At 44.1% G+C, this 26,995-nt stretch overlaps 1 protein-coding gene across 3 annotated transcripts; it reads right to left on the bottom strand.

The window, feature by feature from the left end:
• Positions 1–433: 433 nt before the first annotated feature.
• LOC129865379 (actin nucleation-promoting factor WASL-like) lies at positions 434–26,872 on the bottom strand. 3 transcript variants are annotated; one of them, XM_055938128.1, is made up of 11 exons: positions 26,444–26,872; positions 17,277–17,411; positions 17,064–17,150; positions 16,796–16,892; positions 16,015–16,044; positions 10,050–10,245; positions 7,546–7,588; positions 5,403–5,556; positions 3,903–4,393; positions 1,696–1,801; positions 434–1,599 (listed from the first exon to the last, which is right to left on the bottom strand). In XM_055938128.1, the coding sequence occupies exons 1-11, from the start codon at positions 26,546–26,548 to the stop codon at positions 1,538–1,540; spliced, it is 1,506 nt and encodes a 501-aa protein (XP_055794103.1). In that variant the 5' UTR covers positions 26,549–26,872; the 3' UTR covers positions 434–1,537. The 3 variants fall into 3 exon arrangements, with proteins under 3 accessions (XP_055794103.1, XP_055794104.1, XP_055794105.1); XM_055938129.1 differs by lacking the exon at positions 16,015–16,044 and having other exon boundaries at positions 26,444–26,871; XM_055938130.1 differs by lacking the exons at positions 16,015–16,044; positions 16,796–16,892; positions 17,064–17,150; positions 17,277–17,411; positions 26,444–26,872 and adding an exon at positions 10,828–11,613.
• Positions 26,873–26,995: the final 123 nt, after the last annotated feature.

Genomic DNA, 26,995 nt, shown 5'->3' with positions numbered 1-26,995 from the left:
GCATTCAGACATGCCGTGGAACATCACTGGACAGTCAGAAATATTAAGTGTAGATCAGACTCTATATCAGTAGCATATAGAGACTCATGTCTTCCATATTCATTTCGATATGTACCGTTCAAGGACCCCATGTGAAGCTGGCCAGCTCATCTAATCAGTCATGCTAAGCTGCTGGTGATGAGAGCTCTGGTCATCACTCACTACTGATGGAAGGGATGCCAGTGTGCTCAGTAGGCACGCACGCACACACACACATCCATGTTCAGGCCTTGAACGTGCTCGCACATCAAAATAGGTAAACAGGGAAGTTGCTCTCCCTCAAACAACCTTAGGCCCAAACAAGCACTTATTGTAAAAGGAGCATATCCTACTGTACAAAGGCTGTTCATATTTAACATACTCACATCCATCCCACAGAAAACAGGAGAGCATCTCTGTAAATATTAACATTTATTTGTGTACAATTTAATAGTCCATTATTCTTCCAACCTAATTTCTGAAGGTTTGTTGTCCATATATCCTGGTTCCTGAATGCAGTTTCACTAACCGTGAAAACAGACAGAGCGATACTGAAAAAAATAAAACAGCATTGGTTCCCTTCCAAGGAGAAAGCCGTATCCCCCTGTGTAGTCAGGTTAGTGTCAATAGTAGATGAGTGTTAGTGTAGTTCACTGGTTCTGAAGGACAGTTTGTTAGTGAAACAGCTCAAGGGACACTCGGCTGCAAGATCAGATGTCATATTAAGTTGACAAACTAATTCACCCTCGTCTGCACCGACCTGATTCAAACAAATAACTGTAGGAGTCCGATTGCTACTATAAAAAAAACATTGATGTTTGTGTGATAACCATTTGTAATCAATAATGTAGTGTAACTATGATGAAACAAACCAAAAGACAGAACAGACAGTTGTGTGTGTGTGTGTGTACTACTGTAGTGTACGGGTTGAGAGTGTTGGATCATTTAAGTGATAGCCTTTAAAGCAAAACGTTGCAGATACAGCCATGATACTGCTGTGTATTCACGTACTGAGCCTCTTTCAATTCGTGCAAAAATACAAACTCTGAGTAGATTTACCATTGACAGCGAATGGGGCTAAATATTCCAACAGAGCTGATTTCATAAGAAAATAAGAGTGCTAAACTAGTATTTTTGAAGAAGTAAAAATAAAGTAAGAGAAGGGTATGAAAATAGTGTTCTCGATTTTTAACAACAATATTATTAAGGGCTCTGACAGTTTGTTCATTTGTTCTCCCTCCAGTCACTGACTGACCTCGTCCAGATCAAGAGAAACTTGACATAAAAAATGTTAAATCCAGGAGAGAGAAGAAAAACTTTACAGAAAGATAACATGACAAACCTTTACAGATTAAATGAGGTATTGCACAGATTAATAATAAAAAATAAAAAAAGAGCATAAAGGCAACAAAAATATACAGCAAATTGATAAAACATTTACATTATCATTTGAATAAGATTTAGAAAGACAATTTAGGAACAATGTAGTGTTGTCAATCATCTGCGAGGGGGAGGGTCGCTAGTCATCCCACTCATCATCATCCTCAAAGTCCTCTTCCTCGTCATCATCGTCATCATCATCTAGGGAGAGAAAGACAAACAAAATACATTGGTACGAATATAACAGCAACCTCTTATCTAGTGTGTGTGTGTGTGTGTGTGTGTGTGTGTGTGTACCTGAGGAGTGGATAGCTTTGCTCCTCTTCTGCATCACCTCCATCAGAGCTCCTACGATGCCGGCTGAAGGTGTGGCGGGTCCTCCTGACCCTGGTTCGTCAGTCACCTGGAACACACACAGGAACACACACCAGTGAACACTCTCCAGTATAGGGGAATGTGCGTCTAGTATCTGTAGAGGATAGGGGAAGTGTGAAGGGCTAGCCTTAAAGGCGCTGCATGGTCAAGCCAACGGCTGCATTGGCCGTACAACAGTTACTGCGATACGGCCTCTGTAGAAGCCAGTGCATTCATACTGCTTGCGCTTCGCGGAGCAGAGCTGTTGTGAAGGAAGTTGTCAATCATGTCAATGCGGAACTATACGGAGCCCTCTGCATCGTTACAAAATTTGGGAAGTGCACGGCGATGCGGTACGGAGCTCGATTTGGCCTCTACAAGACTCTGGAGGATCCACAATTGCATCACACCCTCAGTACGGAGCCTCCGGAAAGCAATGCCAGAGCAATCATAAATTGGATTTTAGGGGTTGAGGTAGGTGCTAGGGTATAGGGGTTAGGGCAGGTTTCTTCAACTAGGTTTGACCTCGGGACAAGTTTTTTCTGAGCCAATAGTCGGCAGGCCAGAACATAACTAGTACATAATATTAACACAGTTAATTGGCCTACACTACAATTTGAGCAACGTTTTTAACACATCTGATTAGTACATAATAAATTCAGTGACAATAAAATAATCATTTAGATCTGATTACGCTCATTAAAAAAAATCCCCATGTCTCTATTATTATTATTTTTTGTCTATTTCTCTGTGCGTTGATTGGTGGGGAAAACACGTCTACGTAGCCTACAGTAGTTTTTTTAACATCAACATTTGTTCAGAACAATTAGCTTGATCACAAAATCTATCAAAGCTGGATAATGAAAATCGAAGTTTCAGGGTAGAATGTACAGAGATATAGGCTCATCTTTCTAGCTTTTCCCCAACGTCAAGCCAGTGTGTCTTATTTGCAATGAAAATGTCGCTGTCTGCAAATAATTCAATCTCAGACATTATGAATCTAAGCGTAGAACTTTCAAAGTGGCCTTCCCGCCCCAGACAGAGGGCCGACGCAGAAACATTGAAGCCTTAACTGGGTGGCATTCTCAGAGGAACACAGCACAATAAAGAAACTCACATTTTATTTGCTAACAATGTGTGGATGGACATACACCTGCGAGCCCTCATTTTCCTCTATGAACGCGGTATAGACTCACGCCAGGAACCGGCTTTCACACAAGTCGATTGAGGACCGCCTGCGCATCAAAATCGCATCCATCTCACCCGACATCCACAAGATCGTGTCCGAGGGGAAATGTAACTTTTCCTACTAATTAAACAACTTAGTGGCCAATATGACTGTATTTAATAAATACTAACATTGTGGGTGCTTATTCTGGGATATTTAGGTCAAGCTGACAGTATTTTCTAATTGTTCTGTCGTTACAGGAGCAGGAGCCCTATACAGACATTCAGACACAGCCTTTTTTTCTTTAAATTATTGTCTTATGTAGGACGCTACATTAATGGACAGTTGCAATTGTAAGTAGGCCTAATTTAAAAAAAAATCCCACTTCTATAAGGCAATAAAAAAAAATATTGTGAAAATGCTGTTGAGTCTCAACCTACCACAGCAAGTTATTTTATATAGGCCTAGGCTCTTAAGAAATAGACTCCAATTAAACCCGCTTGTTGTTTGTAAAGTCAAATTAAAATGAAGATCATTGTTGAAATGAATTACTCGACTGGTGTAGTTTTTCTCCATCTGTTGCTGTGCAACACTTGCATAACAAGTTAGCTATATTTCCAGCACCAGGTGCTGTTCATCTCCTATTGATTGCACTGCGGTTGCAGCTTTACATTTCAGCACCACAAAATTGTCCACTGCATGCTTTATCATTATTTGAATGTCTCCTGCATTCTCTCTCCTCATGAATGAAGTTAAAATGTAACTTTTGCATTATTTAGGCAGGGTAAGTGCCTTCTTGGGACATTGCATTTGGGAGTTTTTGCATCTCGGGTCCGACATTTTTATTTTTAAATTAAACAAATATTCATAATTGCTTTGGGGTGACAAATCATATTGCTGACGGGACAGATTTGGCCCGAGGGCCGGCAGTTGGGGAACCCTGGGTTAGTGAGTAATGTATAAGGAGGTAATGTCCACTCACAGCCTTTAGCTGTTTGCCCTGTCGTATCTGTTCGAGGAGTCCGCCTCGGACAGTGCTGGTAGAAACGGGCTCCACCTTCTTCAGCGGAGCCCCCTCCCTGATCTGGCTCAACAGGGCTGAGGGCTTACAAGCACCTCCACCCCCTCCATCAGCTTCCGGAAGCATGGGCGGGGGAGGAGGGCCGGGAGGCGGGGGAGGAGGAGGGGGTGCTCCGGAACCAATACCTGCTGGGGTGAAGGAGGGAGGTGGGGGAGGAGGTGGGGCATGGGGAGCCAGGGGAGGAGGGGGCAGAAGGCCTCTAGTTGGGGGTGGGGGTGGAGCTCCCATGCCTGTTCTGGAGGGGGGAGGAGGTGGTGGTGCTGAGGTGGGCGCTCTGGAGGGGGGAGGAGGGGGAGGTGCGCCCCTGCCCCTGACCGGTGGGGGCGGGGGGCCAGAGGTCTGGTGTGGGGGAGGGGGTGGGGGTCCACCTCTGGAAGGGGGGGGTGGAGGGGCTGGACCAGAAAGAAGAGAAATAATTTTAGCATGGCATCTACTATTGTACACACACACACACACACACACACACACACACTTCACAACATGCTTTAGATTCTAGAAGAACCTCAGAGGAAAGGCAGCAAATAAATACAGCTCAATTGCTGCTATGACACCATGCAGTAATGACTGTAGCCACTAGGGACAGCTATGCTTCAAGTAATTCTTCTCAACTAACCCAGAAACTCAGACAAAAGCTTTGTGATAGTATAAAAGAGTATAGCATTGACTAACATGTCATTCTACAGTCAAGAAAGGGAAAACGCCTCATCAGCACACTGCAATCGGACTCCTGGCCTGTCAAGGTCCATACATGTTACATCATGCCCAGGGGCACACAGCTCTGGGCTCGTATCCACAAAGCATCTGCGAGTAGAAGTGCTGATCTAGGATCTTTCCATATAATTTACTCATTATGATCTATAAGACAAAACAGAGCCTAGATCAGCATTCTCATTCAGATGATTCGTGGATACAGACCCTGGTCTTCAAGGGCCTCAGTCCTGAGGAACGAGGGGCTGAGTTGTGCACCCCTGTGATAGACCAGGGATTCCCAAACTCGGTCCCGGGGCCCCCCTGGGTGCACATTTTCGGTTCTTTCCCTAGCACTACACAGCTTGATGACGAGTTGGTGATTTGTATCAGCTGTGTAGTGCTAGGGCAACAAAAAAACGGAATGAGTTTGGGAAACCCGGTGTTAGACTCTTTTGTCCTACAGAGGACAGAGTTAGTCTGATATACTAATGCCACAGCAGCACCATGCAGAGCTAAACCAACCTACCACACCACCTTGGAGGTGGAGGACCTGAGGAACACACACTGAACATTAGACTCTAGAGCACTAAATCTATAAGGACACTACATAGGCTACAAGATAACTTGTTTTTGTAAGTCAATGTGACCAACTATCGATACTCTTCTGACAAACACACAACCCAAAGCCCTTAGTTCCCCACACACACACACCTTGTCTGCGGAGCTCTATCTTGATTGCCTCCACTCCTCCCTTCTTCTCGATGAAGTCATAGATGACCTTGGAGGTCTCCTTGTCCTTCAGCTGGGCCTCAGAGATGCCACACATGTCAAACAGGTTCTTTAGCTCCGGGTCTAGGTTGTTCACCTGGAGGAGAGAAGAGAACACTGGATTACAGGAAATAGAACCATGCTGGGTTAGAACTCCTATCAGTTAGAACTTCTCAGAATTTCACTTAGTTTGAACCTCAATGAGTTAGAACTAGGGATGCACGAGAGATATACATTTAAAAAAAATACAATCATTTAATAAAAAAATAAATAATAATCGGTAAGCATATCGGAATTGGCAGATATTCGCTAAAAATGCCAACATCGGCATCGGCTCTATGTATAGTTTAACGCCGACGTGCATACCTGTATAACGTAGGTAGACGACGTAATGACACCACAAAAAATACAGCGCTACACGTGCAACACAGCATTACTAACCTAGCCCACAATGTCTGCTGTGTGGATCTATTTAAGTTTCAAAGGAAGATAACAAAAAGGCCATATGCAACATTTGTGCTGCTATTATTTCCCGCGGAGGGGATCAAGTGAAATCTTTCAATACCACAAACCTAATTACTCATTTGAAAGTGCATCACCAACAGACGTTCAGTGACTACTAAGTGCACAACTAAACAAGGTCAAGAAAATTTCAGCGAGACAACTCAAACGCGAAATTCAATAACGCCAAGATATAATTCATTGCCCTTGACAATCAACCGTTCTCTGTTGTGGACGATGGTGGCTTTCGCCGACTGGTCGAGCACCTCGAGCACCTGAACAACAAAACAGCACAGCAAGTAAGTGAAAGAAATGGGTTTTGATTGTTTTACTGGTAATGGGGACATACGTAAATGCCAACAAAATAACTTTTTGGTCAGTGTGTGTGTGTTTTTTTCAACTATTTAAGTGTACCAGAATGCTTAATAGGCTGCTAAAATTTTAAATATCAGTAACGGGTTTCTGGTCAAGGAAAATATTGGATATCGGTCAAAAATGGCATCTGGGTAGAACCTCACTGGGATAAAACATTACTCAGAACCACATTATGTCAGAGCTGGCGGTCTCATGTTCTCAGATAAACTGTTCTGATGTTGGCACCCCTGTTGTAAAACAGCCCCTGCATCACCACCTGGTGGCTGAGGGGAACTGTGCCAGGCTGGCACTGCCCATTGGTAGAGAGGATTGAAGGCTGTGAGATTATATTCCCGCAGAACTAGATTACACAGGTTTATATCATATCTACTTTAAACCACTACTCTAGCTCTCTGGGCAGACACACAAACAGCTTAGTTAGTTTGTTTACCTCTATGTAATGCAGGTTGTGTTCTTTTATGTAATGAATTACAGCTGTAAATACATTTTTAAAACCTTGCAGGGTTCTTTCCTGTTTCTGTCGAAACATGTTAAAAGATCCTCTCTCTTAAACTCGCTCATCTCTCTCTCCACTTAAGTCCTTGAAAGTATTAAAGCTCAGAAATGCAAAATCATTGAAATCTTATTTTAGAAATTTCAACAAATCCCCCGGTTCGTCTGCTATGTTCGATGTAGAACACCACGCAATAATTACTTATCCTTTTTTGGAAATGAATGGATGGATTATGCAGAAACAGGTTTTAAATCTCCTTGTGTAACCCTGGGCTGGCAGTGACTTCTGCGGTGGGCAGAGATATGTCATAATATTTCATATTTAGTTCTGAGGAGAATCATGTCTGACGAACACTACCTCAGAAATAAACAAGTTCTGAGCCAGAGGACTGGTAAGGGGGACAAAATCCAACAACCCCCCCCCCCCCTCTCCACCCCTCCCCTCTTTCTCCCAGTAATACACATCCTCGGGGAGAAACCATCCCACTGTCCAGGCCTACTGGTTTGAGTTAGCGAGAAAGGCATTTCACTGTACTTGTTCATGTGACATTAAAACGTCCCATACGTTATGACAGAGGCCAGGTAGAACACCGTGTGAGAAGAGGCAAATCACAGGTCAGATAGGATCTTCCCATACCATTAGAAGTAGGGGAAGATCCTACTAGCCAGAGGCTTCAGTATAGACAACAATATCTCTTCCTCAGTCAGTCATACTCACATCGAAGCCTGTGTTGGGGTCCCAGCCGACATGGCCAACGTGCCTAGAAGGAAACATATGATCAGAGAGAGGAGTACAGAGCCTGAGGGAACGATCCGATCAGTATATAGTAGGTAGCCTAACCCTACACTCAGGGGATGAGAGGACACACAGAGGAAGTGTAAACTCTAAAGTAGCCTAACTAGAAAAGGTAACTCCACGCAAACGTTCGCTAAGAGCAGCCGTTTACCTGGTTAAACAAAGGTGAGCCATGTGTTGGCAAAATTTAAATGTCCAAGTCAAGACCCGGCAGCTACCACACTGGTAGCCTATTCCCAGGTGCTTTTTCAAAGCCTATGACAGATACTCCAGAGTGTAATCTACTCAATATTAGGTGTTGAGAAACAAATCAATAGAAAACAAGATACACCTAATTCCAAATGTGTTTATTCTGTTGCTAGCGATATTCATTAAAAAAAACATTGGAACATAAATATCCACACAAAAAACAATGATATATACAGTACCAGTCAAAAGTTTGGATACCTACTCGCTCAAGTTTTTTTTCCCATTTTTGCTATTTTCTACATTGTAGAATAACAGTGAAGACATCAAAACTATGAAACAACACATATGGAATTATGTAGAAAACAAGTGTAAAAAAATATATTTTATATTTTTATTTTTTTATTTTTATATTTGAGATTCTTCAAAGTAGTCACCCTTTGCCTTGATGACAACTTTGCACACTTCACATTCTCTCAACCAGCTTCATAAGGATAATCACCTGGAATGCATTTCAACTAACAGGTATGCCTTCTAAAAAGTACATTTGTGGAATGTCTTTCCTTCTTAATGCATTTGAGCCAAGCAGTTGTGTTGTGACATGGTAGGGGTGGTATACAGAAGACAGCCCTATTTGGTAAAAGACCAAGTCCATATTATGGCAAGAAGACGTGAAATAAGCAAAGAGAAAGAGTCCATCATTACTTTAAGACATGAAGGTCAGTCAATCCGGAAAATTTCAAGAACTTAAAGTTTCTTCAAGTGCAGGGCAAAAAAACATTAAGCGATATGATTTAACTGTCTCTCATGAAGAACGCCAAAGAAAAGGAAAACCCAGAGTTACCTCTGCTGCAGAGGATAAGTTCATTAGATCTCAGATTGCAGCCCAAATAAATGCTTCAGAGTTCAAGTAACAGACATCTCAACATCAACTGTTCAGAGGAGACTGCACCCATCAGGCCTTCATGGTCTAATTGCTGCAAAGAACCCACTACTAAAGGACACCAATAAGAGACTTGCGTGGGCCAAGAAACACGAGCAACGGACATTAGACCGGTGGAAATCTGTCCTTTGGTCTGATGAGTCCAAATGTGACATTTTTGGTTCCAACCGCCATGTCTTTGTGAAAGACAGGTTAGGTGAATGGATGATCTCTGCATGTGTGGTTCCCATCGTGAAGCATGGAGGAGGAGATGTGATGGTGCTTTGCTGGTGACATGGTCTGATTTATTTAGAATTCAAGGCACACTTAACCAGCATGGCTACCACAGCATTCTGCAGCGATACGGTACAACAGTACAATGACCCAAAACACACCGTCAGGCTGTGTAAGGGCTATTTTACCAAGGAGAGTGATGGAGTGCTGCATCAGATGACCTGGCCTACACAATCACCCAACCTCAACCCAATTGAGAAGGTTTGGTAATGAGTTAGACCACAGAGAGAAGGAAAAGCAGCCAACAAGTGCTCAGCATATGTGGGAACTCCTTCAAGACTGTTGGAAAAGCATTCCTCATGAAGCTGGTTGGGAGAATGCCAAGAATGTGCAAAGCTGTCATCAAGGCAAAGGGTGGCTACTTTGAAGAATCTCAAATATATTTTGATTTGCTTAACACTTTTTTTGGTTACTACATGATTCCATGTGTGTTATTTCATAGTTTTGATGTCTTCACTATTATTCTACAATGTAGAAAATAGTAAAAAGAAAAACCCTTGAATGAGTAGGTGTCCAAACATTTGACTGGTACTGTATAAATGAATTTATTTTCACGGATCCCCTGCAGTACCTGGGTGCCGACCCCCGGTTAAATACCCCTGGTTTACACTACTTCAGTAACCCAGTACCATAATATTGACTACCAGTGTCCAATTCCTAAAAACACGGGACAGATAATCCTCGCATCAATCGTGCTAGATACATATTACATGTGATTAGAAATATGTCCAGGATTAAAAAGTCCCATCAACTCTAAGCCTGCACATTAACACATTGCAGTATGGCTAGAGGTACTGCTCTATACATTAGCCGTGCAATATCCCCCAGTTGACCCAAACGGGCCACATCCTAACTTGACATCACAGTGAGTAACTAGAAGTGCCACAAACCTAATGATGGATTCAACCCACACTGAGGGCTTGTGAAAGACCCTTACTTCTCAGATGTCACAAAAAAAGACAACAACAACCACACAACAGAATAGAACAGAAAGGAAAGGGAATAAATTAGAAAGAATACTCACTGGAAGTTGCTGGGCGTGCCGATGTCTGCCTTGGTCAGCTTCTTGCCCTTCTTTCCCTTCACCTTCTTCTCCTTCTTGTTGTTGTTGTTGACGCTGCTGCTCACCATGTTGAGCTGAGAGTTGTGGCCGTGGAACCGTGACACGCTGCTGATCTCTGGATTCTTGATGTCCACCGTGGCCATGGGCAGGGCAGGGCCTAGGGAGGAACAGAAGAGTCAGAACTACAGTACCCACAATGCTACAGTCCGGGAGAGTCTGGGTCTGGGGGAAGAGAGACCAGAGTGTCGGAACTAGGTAGTTTAAGATACCGATTACAAAATACTTTTGACGTACATTTCATTAATGAGGCCTACTTCCATCATTGACGCATCCTCCAACAATTAGTTCAATGAGAGGGCACACAGGGTGAGACAGCGGGTTGACTTTTAACACCTGGAGAGTTTAGCCAACGTCACAACACACTATCTGCTACTGTGATCAAATTACAATCTCAGTAAGCACTCCTCGTGTAAAACCATCTCCTCTCTAATGCCTCCCATTAGGCTTAGGAGCAGTCAGAGAGATGTCTGCTAGTGGGACCACAGGGATGGACCAACGCACAGCAAACTAGAAAAACAAAACCACCACTACAACACTGACTGGATGAGATTCGTGTGGAATTCTCACACGGAATACTATTTGCCACTACCTGTGGCTCCCACGTCCTGTGACACCCACATAGTGGTCAATCCAAACTGAATTCTATGGACATGAGTGTCCTGACTCCCGAGCCACCTACCTCTGTGGCTGGAGTCCCCACGGGGGCTCTTCCGGACCGAGGGCGAGACTGAGGGACTACAGTCACAGGGAGTTCCGTCCCCCTTCCTCCACCCTCTGTCCCCCTTACACTCTCCGGCCGCCGCCACGTTGACGTCCAGCAGCATCTTACCCGCCACGCCGCAAGCGTGGTCCCCGTGGCGTAGCGAGAGGCGGGTAGCGAGGTTCGAGGGGGGCGCATATAGTTCCTCCTGGGGAAGGATCAGGCAGTGGAGGGTGGAGAGACACCCTCCCGGAAGCATCGCCCCTCCTCCTCCCCCCTCAGATAGGTCCTCAGAGGGAGAGGACAGGAAGGTGGTACAGAACATCATCTCAGAGCGATGGCGGCAGCATGGGGGGGGGCAAGACTACGTGGTGCTTAGTCCTGGGCTATAGCTCAGAGAGCCACTGATCCAAAGATCTAGAGAATCAGAAAGACATCCCGAGAGGAACACAGGGTGTGCGAGCCATAGAACCAACTCCAGGCATTTCCAAAAACAGATCCAGAGAACCAGGTGGAAGAGCAACCAGAGAGGAGACTGAGCAGGGTATGACCAGATAGTCTGCCTGGCTCTGCCTACTGTCTAAGACCCTCCGGCTGAGTGAGGTGCCGAGGGGTTGGGCAAATGCCACAGCTACAGCTGGCCCCGCCTCCAAACAGAGTGCGCTCTCCTCGCTCTTGCAACAGGGAGCACTGCCAGGTCTCAGCTCTACGAGCCAAACTCTTTCCCTTTACTCTCTCATCCCCTCCCTTCTCCACCAGCGGGCCAAACCACACCCCCAACCCACCTCTAATCCCAGCAAATCACAGTGCTGCTGGATTTTACATAACCATTAATGCCCACTGCTAATCCACCATAATCCCTGAGATTCTCTTAAACATGATGAATCTACATCAGAGAGAGAGAGGCTGGCTGGCTGGCTGGGAGACAGGACTCAGAGAGACAGCATGGAGAAAGAAGGAGAGAGTGTGAGAAAGAGAGCGATAAGGCAACAGAAACTGTAACATTCCGGGTGAACGTGGTAAATTCCAGACACACACTAGTGAGTCAGACCCAAACAAACACGGCACCACATCCACCTGTCCAACGTGGTACAACCATTGGATCTGGCTGTGCTCTCTTCCTATCCGCAGGGTCATTCTCACCTGTCATTACTAGAGACACTGGGACACCAGACAAACCGCTCTATGGCCACAGGCAGAACACACCATGCCTGCTAGGCCAGAATGTTGTCTGTATGGGCACAGCCCAAGCCATGCCAGTCTGATCATCCTTCATAGAACAAGATAGGTCTGGGCCGTGCCATGTAAAAACATCACCCTCAGGAATCTGTTTACAGGTCACAAATGGAGAAAATGTCACCAATTCAGCCCCCCACCCTCACCACAACTCCTTCCGTTCCGTGGCCAGTGATGTGAGTGGACTGGGGTAGTGTGAGTGTTGTGAAGTACCTAACGTTAGCAGCTGAATTAAATCCGCTTAGCCTGATTAAGCAGACCAGGAGTTGATTGTGGTGACACGGTCTGTCCCCCCCAGTGAGACCAGTACAACACTATGGGGAGCCAAGCACAGAGCAAACTAGCTTTGAAGTCCAATAGAATGCACTCTTGATAAGCGACGCCAAGGAATGTTGCATGTACTGTTCCACCACAGCAAATCTACATGACCAGTTCCCGAGAGCATCTCTAAAGAGCTTTTGACTGCGATAGTACCAGAGCTTTCCATACTGTACAGATACTAAGTGACATAAGTTCAAGAAAAACGCAAATGAACCGTATCACCCCCAGCCTGTCTGGGTACTGATGAGAGGGGATTTGAGAATGACGCGCCTCTTATACTCTATAAGGTTATATATACAGTTGAAGTGGGAAGTTTACATAAACTGAGTTTGGCTAAGGTGTTTCACAATTCCTGACATTTAATCCTAGTAAAAAGTCACCGTCTTAGGTCAGTTAGTTACTTTATTTTAAGAATAATAGTAGAGAGAAGGATTTATTTCAGCTTTTATTTCTTTCCCCACATTCCCAGTGGGTCAGAAGTTTACATATAGTCAATTAGTATTTGGTACCATTGCCTTTAAAATTGTTTAACTTGGGTCAAATGTTTTTTTGGGTAGCCTTCCACAAGCTTCCCACAATAAGTTGGGTGAGTTTTGGCCCATTCCTCCTGACAGAGCTGGTGAAACTGAGTCAGGTTTGTAGGCCTCCTTGCTCGAACACGCTTTTTCAGTTCTGCCCACACATTTTCTATAGGATTGAGGTCAGGGCTTTGTGATGGCCACTCCAATACTTTGACTTCGTTGTCCTTAACTTCTTTGGGAGAGGGGCGCAGTAATGAGTAGCTTGGATAAAAAGGTGCCCAGAGTAAACTGCCTGCTACTCTGTCCTAAAAGCTAGAAAATGCATATAATTAGTAGATTTGGATAGAAAACATTCTGAAGTTTCTAAAACAGTTTGAATGATGTCTGTGAGTATAACAGTACTCATATGGCAGGCAAAAACATGAGAACAAATCCAACCAGGAAGTGGGAAATCTGAGGTTTGTGGTGTTTCAACTCTTTGCCTATCCAGGATACAGTGGAAATGGCTTCCACTAGATGTCAACAGTCTTTAGAACCTTGTTTGATGCTTCTACTATAAAGGAGGGGGGAATGGAAGCTGAATGAGTCAGAGGTCTGGCAGAGTGCCACGAGCTGGTCACACGCATTCATATGAGAGGTAGCTTGCGTTCCATTGCATTTCTGAAGACAAATGAATTCTCCGGTTGGAACATTATTTAAGATTTACGATAAAAACATCCTAAAAGAAGATTCTATACTTAGTTTGACATGTTTCTAGGAAATGTAATATGACTTATCGTCTGAACTTTCACCTGGACCTGAAATCTGACACAGCGGTTGCATTAAGGAGAAGTTTATCTAAAGTTCCATGCATAACATGTGTATTTTCATCAACATTTATAATGACTATTTCTGTAAATTGATGTGGCTCTCTGCAAAATTACCGGATGTTTTGGACGCAAAACCTTACTGAATGTAACGCGCCAATGTAAACTGAGATTTTTGGATATAAATTTGAACTTTATCGAACAAAACATACATGTATTTTGTAACATGAAGTCCTATGAGTGTCATCTGATGAAGATCATCGAAGGTTAGTGATTCATTTTATCTCTATTTATGCTTTTTGTGACTCCTCTCTTTGGCTGGAAAAATGGCTGTGTTTTTCTGTGGCTATGTACTGACCTAACATAATCGTTTGGTGTGCTTTCGTCGTAAAGCCTTTTTGAAATCTGACACGTTGGCTGGATTCACAACAAGTGTAGCTTTAATTAGGTGTATTGTATGTGTGATTTCATGAAAGTATAATTTCTATAGTAATTTATTTGAATTTGGCGCTCTGCATTGTCACTGGATGTTGGCCATGCTGGACATCCCAGAGAGGTTAAGCTATTTTGCCACAACTTTGGAAGTATGCTTGGGGTCATTGTCCATTTGGAAGACACATTTGCGACCAAGCTTTAACTTCCTGACTGATGTCTTGAGATGTTGCTTCAATAAATCCACATCATTTCCCTTCATGACACCATCTATTTTGTGAAGTGCACCAGTCCCTCCTGCAGCAAAGCCCCCTCACAACATGATGCTGCCACCCCAGTGCTTCACGGTTGGGATGGTGTTCTTCAGCTTGCAAGCCTCCCCCTTTCTCCTCCAAACATAACAATGGTCATTATGGCCAAACAGTTCTAATTTTGTTTCATCAGACCAGAGGATATTTCACCAAAAAGTATGATATTTATCCCCATGTGCAGTTGCAAACCGTAGTCTGGCTTTTTTATGGCGGTTTTGGAGCAGTGGTTTCTTCCTTGCTGAGCGGCCTTTCAGGTTATGTCGATATAGGACTCGTTTTACTGTGGATATAGATACTTTTGTACCCGTTTCCTCAAGCATCTTCACAAGGTCCTTCGCTGTTGTTCTGGGATTGATTTTCACTTTTCGCACCAAAGTACGTTCATCTCTAGGAGACAGAAGGTGTCTCCTTCCTGAGCGGTATGATGGCTGCGTGGTCCCATGGTGTTTATAATTGCGTACTATTGTTTGTACAGATGAATGTCGTACCTTCAGGCATTTGTAAATTGCTCCCAAGGATGAACCAGACTTGTGGAGGTCTACAATGTTTTTTCTGAGGTCTTGGCTGATTTCTTTTGATTTCCCCATGTTGTCAAGCAAAGAGGCACGGAGTTTGAAGGTAGGCCTTGAAAACACATCCACAGGTACACCTCCAATTGACTCAAATTATGTCAATTTGCCTGTCAGAAGCTTCTACAGCCATGACATCATCCCCCCCCCCCCCCCCCCCCAAGTTGTTTAAAGGCACAGTCAACTTAGTGTATGTAAACTTCTGACCCACTGGAATTGTGATACAGTGAATAAGTTAACTAATCTGTTTGTAAACAATTATTAGAAAAATGACTTGCGTCACGCACAAAGCAAATGTCCTTACCGACTTGCCAAAACTATAGTTTGTTAACAAGAAATTTGTGGAGTGGTTGACAAACGAGTTTTAATGACTCCAACCTAAGTGTATGTAAACTTCCGACTTCAACTGTAGCATCTTACCTATAGCTAAGTGATCTACTGTGAATGTGGAGGTAGGCTGATTATTCATATGGCCTGGTTTGGAGTGTGTGATGGTGTGTGAGTGGTGTCACAGGTTTGGTATTTTAAGATTGAGGGGAGGGATCTGCTCAACGTCCCTGTAGAACTGGCTTTCTGGAGTGTGTACGCAGAATACCTAAGCATGTCCTGTAAGGCGGATTTATGTACATAGAAATTGCTTCTCACCACTGATGCCACAGTCAGATATACAGTACTTCCATACCCCTTATGCTTAAGATTAAGACTGGGGGGTAGGGTAGGTAATCTGTTAGTTAGGGGCTTGGGAGAGGTGTTCACTCTGGGACAACCTGCTTTCAGTGGATTATCCAATGGCTTTACACTGGAACCATTCAATCAAAGCCACGTGGGGACGAGTGTGTTTGTTAACGTGCATGTATATTTTAAGTCAAATAATTTCAGGGTTATTTCATTGAAAACTTAGTGTCTACGTCGATTTCTGGTTAAAATCAAAATGATTTCCCAAAAAAAAAGACTTTCATGAAGGACCTACCATTTTGACCTGGAGGGTCACGTCTTTTTTCTGTAAAACAAAATGTATAGATTTAAACTCCTGTATGGTGCTGTGTGTTAGTGTTAGTGAAAGGGAGAGGTAAGGGATTGGTATGGAGTTACAGGTGACTGAAGTATACGGATCAAAGAGGAACTCCTCGGTAAGTGGGGGGGTTCGGACGGAGTTAGTTTATAAGCAGCATGGATGTGTGTGTGTGGGGATTGATTGTCAAGCGTACGTGTACGAGTTAGTGATTAACCAGAACGATCACAAGACTGACTGACAAAACAGAGCTCAAATCTAAAAAGAAGATCATCCATACAGAAACTGCATCGAATCTTGCTGGTTTGGGACAGAGGACAAACAGTCCTGACCTTATCATTATAGCAAGCTGATCTCCATGAGCACTTCAAAAAGCGGCACGGCAGACCACTGTTTCCCCTGGACACTGATCTTAGCTGATCAGGCACATGTTTATGTTAGGATTTAGGAGAGGGTGAAGCTGATTCTAGATCTGCTCCCCTTCTACTGGAGCTAGAGCCCTTAACGGTGGGCCAGAGAGAGCGAGAGCTGTCAATTGAACAATCAGGAAGTAAAGGAGATGGCATAGGAAGAAGGAGAGATCCATCTCTCAAAATTGAGAGGATCTGTATCTTAAAATTGAGAGGATCTGCCCAATCATTAGCAGACCAAGCTAAGGTCAGAGGAGAGGAGATTTTGTTTTAATATCAGAGGTCCAAGGTCAGTAGAATCAAAGATGGCGTCGGTAGGTAGTAGTCACCAGATTTTCTCTGTCGTCTCCCAAGCAGGTCCTCGACGGCGCCCCGGAAAAGCTTTGCCTCCTCCTCGTTGGCGAAGTTCAGTCCCATCTGGCACGACTACACACACGCCAACAAACGCAGGAAGTGGAATATCATAAGAACAAACAACACGGCAAGCTTCAAAAGACAGCACACACAGGTTTTTGCCTTAATAAAATTGACCATGACATGTGAAAGGACTTGGCTGGAGCAAGGCACATCAAGTACATAGAGAAAGGGATAACTCACGTCTCCTGCGAATGTGAAGAAGTAAGATTTGGGAAAAGTGATTGAGAAGTTGTTGTAGAGCTCCTGCTCTAACATGTTTCTACCCTCCTGTGGCGAGAGAGAGTGGATATAATTATTATTATATATAAATATATTTGTTTTAATCTATCTTTCGTCACATACATCAGATAGGAGTAGTGAAATGTGTTGTTTTACAGTGTGAACTAAACCCACCTTCATGTCGAACACCCTGATGAAGTAGGATCGTGCTGGGTTGTCTTTGACCAGACAGGCCACACCACAGCACTTCTTGGTCCAGGCTGAGTTCCTGTCTGCTGAGTATACCTGCACCACCGCAGAACACAGCGACTGCAGGGGAGAGAAAGGCACAAGGGGTTTAATACAACTGAACGCGTTCAACTGAAATGTGTCTTGTGTATTCAACCCAACCCCTATGAATCAGAGAGGTGCGGGGGGCTGCCTTAATCAACATCCACGTCTTCGGCGACCCGGGGAGCAGTGGGTTAAATGCCTTGCTCAGGGGCAGAACATATTTTTACATTGTCAGCTCGGGGATTCGATCCAGCAACCTTTCGCTTACTGGCCCAACGCTCTAACCCCCACTAACAGTAAGTCGCTCTGGATAAGAGAGTCGCCTAAATGACTAAACGTGTCAAATGGATGTAATAGGGCTTTAACTGAGACCCACACACTCGCAGTCTGTGTTTTACAGTGAAGCAGTGTTGGCCAGGTCTCCCTTTAAAAATCTTCATTTCACCTCAATGGAATCAACTTCCTGCTTTAAAAGGTAGACTCAAGGACCCAAGTATACACAATATCAGGCCGACTTCCTCAACAACTAAGAGCGTTGAAGCGCGAGGCTAGACTTCTCTGCTGTTTTGGTCCCGTAGAGATCACGCTGTAACAGTGTGAAGCGCACCCGTGCATGTGCGCAGATACTATGTGACCGCGCAACATTTTTACATCGCGCTCATCTCAATATCTGTGGATCTGCTCAGGGCAACCTCATCTCGCCAAGTCGAACTTCAAATAAAAAGGTTAGAAAATAATGTATGCGCAGAAACACTACTACAGGTGTGACAGCATTGGCAGAGTTTAGACTACCGCAGCGCAGTTCATTTCTCAGCAGGACTAAAGTCACCCTGTCCTCTTGTGTGCGTACGTGTGCCAGTACTGTCCTCTGTATTGCTTACTGACATCTCAGCAGTCTCCTCACGCAGGACGGTAAAGCAGCCTGTCAGGCTGCCAATAAAGTGGTGAATATACTCGTCACTTACTTATAGTAATGAGAGGAGAACAGGAAGGCTGGCCTGTCATAACGCGTCTCACCGTAACAGCCCTTCTCTATAGGACCGAGCTATCACACTGCTGACTGACTCCGACAGCAGACATGTCAGTAATGCATCTAGACCTAGAAGCTCTAGAATAGGGTAGCCCAACCCTCTTCCTGGAGCTCCTACTGTCCAACCCTAATTGAGCATATCTGAGTAGAATCAGGTGTGTTAAATTAGGGTTGGACTGAAAACCCACAGGGCGGTAGATCTCCAGGAAGAGGGACGGGCAGCCCTGTACGAGGAGGAGGAGGCCGTCTCAGGGAGCAGTGGTTACCAAGTGAAGCCGCTGCAGCAATGCAAACAATGTCCTCAGCTCTTTGAAGATAACTTGTCATAAAGATAAAGGGCTAGCTCAAAGAGCGCTAACTGGAGAGTTATTGCCAAGTATCTCATGGTCTTAGACTGATGTGGCCAGGCCTTCCTTCCATGCCCATTGTGTGATCCGGCTGGGGCAGACAGGCTTGCAGCAGAATCCTCTGACTCAGCAGGGCTGGATGTCAGGCTCCACTATACAGACTCAAGATCAGGGCCCGGTTTCCCGATACCGATGGAACTTAGGCTTACGATGCGTCGTTCCTACAACGGCCGAAAGCCAAAAACACCAGGCGGAGAGAATGTTCGCTAAGTGCATCGTTAGACAAATTACAGAGACAGAAGCCCAGTGGTCACCAACCTTCTGAGTCAAGATCACTTTGAGTCAACATGCATGCCGAGATCTACCACTCCGATTTTTTATGAACATGACTTAAATTTACGCCTATGCAACATTAACTTATTAAAAACAGTACTGGAGCAATGAGGTTTGTTCAGTAGGCTATAGGCCCAATACATTATCACCGCATATTAGCTGTGCTTGAATTTACCTGCCAGTGCATTGTTGTTCGGGACATTTTAAAAAATATATAATTTTAAAATTTGAGGTAGGCTATATGATCACACTGGTAATGGATCCATTGTTGTATTACTTGTGAGGCACATTTCAATAATTTGCTTTTTTACTTTACTGGGATGATGGTGCCTGCACCTGATGGTCAGTCTCAGCAGAGAGAGAGAGAGCAGCAGACTGAAGGTCCGTCTCTCAACATCCCTCCGCTCTCCATTTCCTCCACTGACACTAACCAAAAAGGGACACCGTCTTCCAGCTGATGACGAAACTCGAGTCGCACCGCATTATTTCTGCCTCATGCACAAATTCGTGTTGTTACTCCTATGAACAGAGAAAAGTGAAATATTCCTTGATATTAAAAAAGACCCAAGCCGGTAATAAGAACGCAGGCCTATATATACACTTTCCTACTAATTCATTACCGCTGCACTGGTTGTTGTAGCGCTGAGTTGAAATAGGAAGAACGCGCATTTTAAGGGTTATAAACGTGTTGAATAGAAAGTGTTGACAGCGCTGAGTAAGAACTTAAACATGATCTCACTCATAAAAACAGCAGCTCTTTGCTGTATTCGTTGACAGTCTCTCTCTAGTCACAGTTTTAAACGTTTTGAAATCACACAGTATCAATTTTGCCGTAGCTGTCTTTTATGCCTGCTAAATTACTGCAGACTCGGTCATCTCAGCAATCTGATTGGCCAGCAGTGGCATAGTGCACTTGATTTCCTCTCCAGGCCCACCGGGAAGGCAGAGTGTGTACCTTCAGACGCATGAAAGGGCAACAGTTTGCCTACCTGGCACGCAGGGCAGCTGAAATGGCTGCACCTACCACCAACAACCCGAGACACATTTTTTTAAATATATATATATATTTTTTTAAAATAGGAAAACAAGGGTTTATTAGTTTTTTTAACAGAAATGTTTGGCGATTGACTAGAAATGCCTTGGAGATCGACAAGTCGATCGTGATCGACCACTGTGTCAGACTGAATTCAAAGTTGACTAAATAGATTAGTTTTTTCACCCATCTACACACAATACCCCATAATGACAAAGAGAAGAATTGTTTGGGGACATTTTTGCAAATGTATTAAAAATTAAATACAGAAATATCAAGTATTCACACCCCTGAGTGGATACTTTGTAGAAGCCCCTTTGGCAGTGTTTACAGCAGTGAGTCTTTCTGGGTAAGTCTCTAAGAGCTTTCCACACCTGGATTGTGCACCATTTGCCCATTATTATTTCAAATTAGACAACCGTTTTCAGATCTGCCATAGATTTTCAAGTAGATTTAAGTCAAACTGTAACTCGGCCACTCAAACATCCATCGTCTTCTTGGTAAGGAACTCCAGTGTAGATTTGGCCTTGTGTTTTAGGTTATTGTCCTGCTGAAAAGTGAATTAATCTCCCAGCGTCTGGTGGAAAGCAGACTGGAACATGTTTTCCTCTAGGATTTTACCAATGCTTAGCTCTATTCAGTTTCCTTTGAACATAAAAAAAAAACTCCCTAGTCCTTAACGATTACAAGCATACCCATAACACGATGCAGCCATCACAATGCTTGCAAGTGGTACTCAGTAATGTATTGGATTTACCCCAAACATAACACTTTGTATTCTGAACAAAGTTAATTGCTTTGCCGTATTTTTTGCAGTATTACTTTAGTGCCTTGTTTCAAACAGGATGCATGTTTTAGAATATTTTTATTCTGTACAGGCTTCCTTCTTTCACTATGTCAATTAGGTTAGTATTGTGGAGTAACTACAATGTTGTTCATCCATCCTCAGTTCTCCTATCACAGCCATTAAACACTGTACCCTGTTTTAAAGTCACCATTGGCCTCATGGTGAAATCCGAGCGGTTTCTTTCCTCTCAGGCAACTGAGTTAGGAAGGACGCCTGTATCTTTGTAGTGGCTGGTTGTATTGATACACCATCCAAAGTGTAATTAATAACTTCACCATGCTCAAGGGGATATTCAATGTCTGCTTTTTATCTACCTTCTTTGCAAGGCACTGGAAAACCTCCCTAGTCTTTGTGGTTGAATCTGTGTATGAAATTCACTGCTCGACTAAGGGACCTTACAGATAAGTGTATGTTTGGGGTATAGAGATGAGGTAGTCATTCAAAAAACCATGTTAAACACTATTATTTCACACAGAGTGAGTCCATTCAACTTATTACATCACTTGTTAAGCAAATGTTTACTCCTGTACTTATTTTGGCTTGCCCTAACAAAAGGAGTTGAATACTTACTGACATTTTAAAACATAATTCCACTTTGACATTATGGGGTATTGTGTGTAGGCCAGTGTAGGAAAAAAAACAATTTAATCCATTTTAAATTCAGGCTGTAACAAAATGTGTGGAAAAAGTCAAAGGGTGGGAATACTTTCTGAAGGCACAGAATGTACATAGCAACCTCAGTTACCTCGTACCCGTGCATTCGACTCGGTACTGGTAGTCCCTGTATTATTGCCATGTTATTTTTACTCACTGTGTATTTATTCCTAGTATCACCATTTTCATTTAATCTTTAACTCTGCATTGTTGGTAAAGGACCCGTAAGTAAGCATTTCACTATTAGTCTACACCTGTTGTTTACGAAGCATGTGATAAATAACATGTGACTGAAAATGTATTTCAATACGATTCAATTATATATGTACACATTGCCTATTTACACTATATATCCAGAGTATGTGGACATCACTTCAAATTAGTGGATTTGGCTATTTTAGCCACACCAGTTGCTGATAGGTGTATAAAATCGAGCACACAGTCATGCCATCTCCATAGTCAAACAATGGCAGTAGAATGGCCTTACTGAAGAACTCAGTCATTTTCAACGTGGCAGGATGCCACCTTTCCAACAAGTCAGCTCGTCAAATTCCTGCCCTGCTAGTGCTACGCCGGTCAACTGTACATGCTGTTATTGTGAAGTGGAAACGTTTAGGAGCAACAACGGCTCAGCGGCGAAGTGGTAGGCCACACAAGTTTATAGAACGGGACCATCGAGTGCTGAAGCACGCAAAAATCGTCTGTCATTGGTTGCAACACTCACTACAGAGCTCCAAACTACCTCTGGAAGCAACGTCCGCACAATAACTATTCGTCTGGAGTTGAAATGGGTTTTCATGGCCGAGCAGCCGTACAAAAGCTTAAGATCACCATGCGCAATGTCAAGCGTTGGCTGGAGTGAAGGAAAGCTCGCCACCATTGCATTCTGGAGCAGTGGAAACAAATCTGGGTTTGGTGGATGCCAGGAGAACACTACCTGCCCAATGCCAACTGTAAAGTTAAGTGGAGGAGGAATAATGGTCTGGGGCTGTTTTTCATGGTTCGGACTAGGCCTAGTTCCAGTGAAGGGAAATCTTAACGCTACAGCATACAATTACATTCTAGACGATTCTGTGCTTTGTGGCAAGAGTTTGGAGAAGGCACTTTACTAAAGTGAGGTCCATACAAAAATGATTTGTCGAGATCGGTGTGGAAGAATTTGACTGGCCTGCACAGAGCCCTGAACTCAACTCCATCGAACACCTTTGGGATGAATTAGAACGCAGACTGCGAGCCAGGCCCAAATCGCCCAACATCAGTGCCCGACCTCACTAATGCGCTTGTGGCTGAATGGAAGCAAGTTCCAGCAGCAATGTTCCAACATCTAGAGGAAAGCCTTCCTAGAAGAGTGGAGGCTGTTATAGCAGCAAAAGGGATGACCACCGCCATAAAAATGCTCATGATTTTGGAATGAGATGTTTGATGAGCAGTGTCCACATATATTACCAAAAGTATATTTTAATGCAGTCATCTCGGGTTACATTTTAAGCTTTTTATGCTTCACTTGTTTGTAACAATTGCAAATATTTTGGCTACTTTGTAGGCCTTTGTTCAGAAGTTGTTGGTCACAGTCAGACAGAAACATCTTGATTCTATGTTTAGCAGAGCTCTTCGGTGAATAAAGTGACGCAGAAGGATAAAAAAGCAGCCCACGAAACACTTAGCTGTTTTACAAGTGGTCTTAGGCAGTCGGTAAATAACAAGCGCTTTCAAGTGAAACTTTAGTAACAATGGTTTTGGGAAACAGCACAGAGATTTACCGATGCTCCTACGAAGGTTCTAAAGATGAACTTAGCCTTAAAATGCTTTTGGGAAACGGGACCCAGGTTCTTCCCCAAGTTTACTAGCCTCCTCGCAGAGGGGTTCGGGCCCATTACCCTGCAGATGAAAGGCAGGCCAGAGCAGACAGTGGTAAAGCAAGTTCACGAGAACGCCTAGTAGCTAACTACACACAGATGGGTAAGGGCTGTGCAGTGTCTGGGGACATGAAGCTTTCTAGCCTAGACTACATTTCAAAGAAAGCAATATCTGTCTGTGCTCATCTAGCTGGCTGTGCCCACAACAGGACTAAGGCAGTGAGGTCACACAGAGCTGAGCGGTTTCATCCATCAGCCTCTCGAGCTCTGATCACAAGTGGCAGCCTGAACGAGCCCCACTGGCCACAGGCAGCACCCAGTCCCAGTGACATCATCAAAGCTCGCCATGGCACCACTCTCCAGGCTGCTGGTGCTACTACACACTACAGCCAGTAGGACTGTAGAGGGCTCACAGGGAAAACAAACAAACAGGATGTTGAATGTACGGTAAGTGTCATCCATGTCCTGAAAGTATTTCCCATGTAGCCTAAAAAGTGGGATTGAGTAGGAATGGCTAGGGCTGGGAAGGACAGAAAGAGAGGAGGGAAAGTCAGAGTGGAGTTGGGAAGGAGTAGAGACTGGAGAGTAGTAGGAAATACAGAGATTGGTAATGGGAGGCAGAGGCCCAGAGTAGGGGTGGTAAGGGGAGGCCGAGGTGGGGAAAGTGGGAACAGGGAAGAGGTTGGGAAGGAGAGTATGAGGTAAAGATCAAAAGGCACATTTGCGCCACTCCAGCACAAAACACTGAAGGAGGTTGACCACTGCACTTCCTGCTGGAGAGGACTGCTGATCAGGCAGTCTCTGTGTCTGTCTCACTCACACAGAACGCGAGTTGGATAGCTTCCACCTCTAGCCCGGTGCTGATAGTAAAAAGTGAAGCAGTAGGAATACCAATGAGTTGAATGTCAGTGAAACCACAGCAGCACAGGTTGGACCTCTCACACGTGTGATTCATCATCTGGCAGGGCCTGCGTTTCAGAGTGTGCTGCTCACTGTTTGTATGTATGAATCACTGAAAGAGAGGGGAGTGACAGAGCGATAGAGACCGAGATAGAGACACAGAGAGAGGCCCTGTGCTGAAATCCACTGACACAGCTCTGATTCCAACTAGCACATGACATCCATGTCTCAACAGGCAACAGGTATTAGACATTAGCTTCTGGCTCAGCTAGCATAACTTGCCTTTAACAACTGGAATAAGCCAAAGGTTAAACACAGAAGTCAGGGGCTGTTCAGTGTTCAGTTCTCTGTGGAGGAAGAGAAAAGACAGCAGCTTCCTACATTTCCCTTCTCTAGCTACATGAGACCATTACATAACAAGCAATCGCTCACTTCGAGGATTTTAAGAAGAGTGTTTTCATGCGGAGAGCGAGGCAGGAATGTCGCTCACGCAACTGCCTGGGCTGTCTCACATGGTGAGTGACATGGCCTGGATGTCTGTGGAATGATGTCATTGGCTGCGTATGCAGGTGTACAACACAGGTGCAGAGACACACCCGGGACAGGTATGACTGTGACAGACAGGTAGGAGGCGGGACTCTCTTCTGGCCCACCACGTGAGAAAGAGGAAGTAAGATAAGATGACTTCCTCAACACCATCTTAGCCTACTTTGTGAACATGACAAAGGTGACATGACTCAACGCCAGGTGATATGGGGAAGTAGCGAAGGGTGTGGTAACGTGGCATGGGAAAGTTACTACCGAGACAAAACTATCAACTCTGGAGAAACTGTAGGCTCAACCACTGTAGGGAAAGTGTGCGAGCAGTATCCAACTTCACACTGGGTAGAAACCTACCAACTTAGTTTCAAACATTACACAACACAGCCTGACCCATATCCATGAGGAAATCTGATTAAACCACATTCCTGATGAACTGATTAACAGCCTTAACTGCCATCCAATTGTATCAACCAACCTGGTGTTTACAGGTAGCTCATACCTGCATGTATTGTGAAATAAGTGAGGTGGGTGCATTCTCTCTCTGAATTGACATCGGGTGACATTAGCCTACCACCCAAGGCTAGCCAGGTAGTTTATTGACAGATCAAGTTGACACACTGGGGTGTAAAACCAGCAAATAGATACTGTATACCTATTTTGTTGACATAAGTGTAGACCTTTACACTGCTATTGTACATTACACCAACTTAAATACCTGAGGTTAAAGGGTGCAATCAACGCAGATCATGTTTCAAGAGGACACATTGTTTCTATTGAAATATAATTTCCTGGCTGGGTGAAATGATAACAAAACGCGTTATATAATATCATTTTTCAAGCTGTCACATTAAATAGAGTCCCTGCCCATCAGAGCTAATTTGCTACAGTGATACATTGTAACGCTACACTGGTCACATTCTTCACTGATTGCTGCATCTCAAAAACCGAGGAGAGCAATCAACTGAATTTAATTGTGTGATTGCCCATGAGAAAGTATTGTGTGGACAACAGAACAATGCATGCCAGACAGATTGTTCTGAACACACAGGCTGTTCTGAACACACAGGCTGCTTCCCGAAATCAGCCAAGACATTATGCAACGCCAGTACGAAAAATATTCGTAGCCAGGTTGATGAGTTTAGCAGGTCCTAACACTGGCCCAGGTCTAGGCCAACAAAACCGAGCAGCACATTCTTGTTAACAGTGGTTTGGTTCTTCTGGGTGTTTCCATGTTATGCAGGTGTGTCAGGGAACACCCGAGGCCTCGGGGCTTGACTGAAACTTTCTACCGCCCAAATGTCACTATGTCCCGGGATATCAAGATGTATTTTTCCCTACCCCTGTTCCACCAGTCTAGCCGAAGCCAAGGGAAGGACCGTCAGTGCCAGTGGCGAGAGTTGTTTTCCTTCGATTGTTATATCAAACATATTGAGGCATCAATTACAGAAGTTTCAATTCATCCTGAAAAGGGTAAACATCATTCACGAACAATTAGTAAAGAAAGTATAACAACTGATAAACTTACGGTGCATTTCCTGCCGAGGTAATTGAAGAGACAGTCGTTCTCTTGTGGGGTTAGCAGTTTGGATGCACTGTTAGCGGGCCGCCGTTGCGGCAGATGGCCACTCATTATTGACAATCAACCAAAAGGTGTGTTATGATTCCGATTCGACGTTGTATGAAACGCAAACAAACAAGTCATTGATCTCCCGTGGCCTGCAACCGGACCCTCACATCGATGCACGTTTGTTCACTTCCCGATAGAAACAGCTTTAGTATGATAATATCTCCGTTGGTCCCAAACACAACGTAAGGTCCTCCTTCAATCCAAATTATGAGAACATTCCTGCAACGTCTTGCATATGGTAGATACTAAACTTTCATCGGAACTCCAGCGCAAGTAGCGGCATATTTGTGACTCAATCCAACATGGCAGTCTATGGGAATAAACCAAAAACGTAACTGGGGGAGTGCGCACTTTTGAAATGCACGACTAGATCCTTTTGAGAGCATTAAACGGTTATGTTACACAACATTTATGACATAAAAATGTATTATCTTTATAATAAAAGTAAAA

This window comes from Salvelinus fontinalis, chromosome 11 (assembly GCF_029448725.1).
Source record: "Salvelinus fontinalis isolate EN_2023a chromosome 11, ASM2944872v1, whole genome shotgun sequence".
NCBI lineage: Eukaryota > Metazoa > Chordata > Actinopteri > Salmoniformes > Salmonidae > Salvelinus > Salvelinus fontinalis.
The sequence above is the reverse complement of the archived record's forward strand: the minus strand, read 5'-3'. Positions and strand labels throughout refer to the sequence as shown.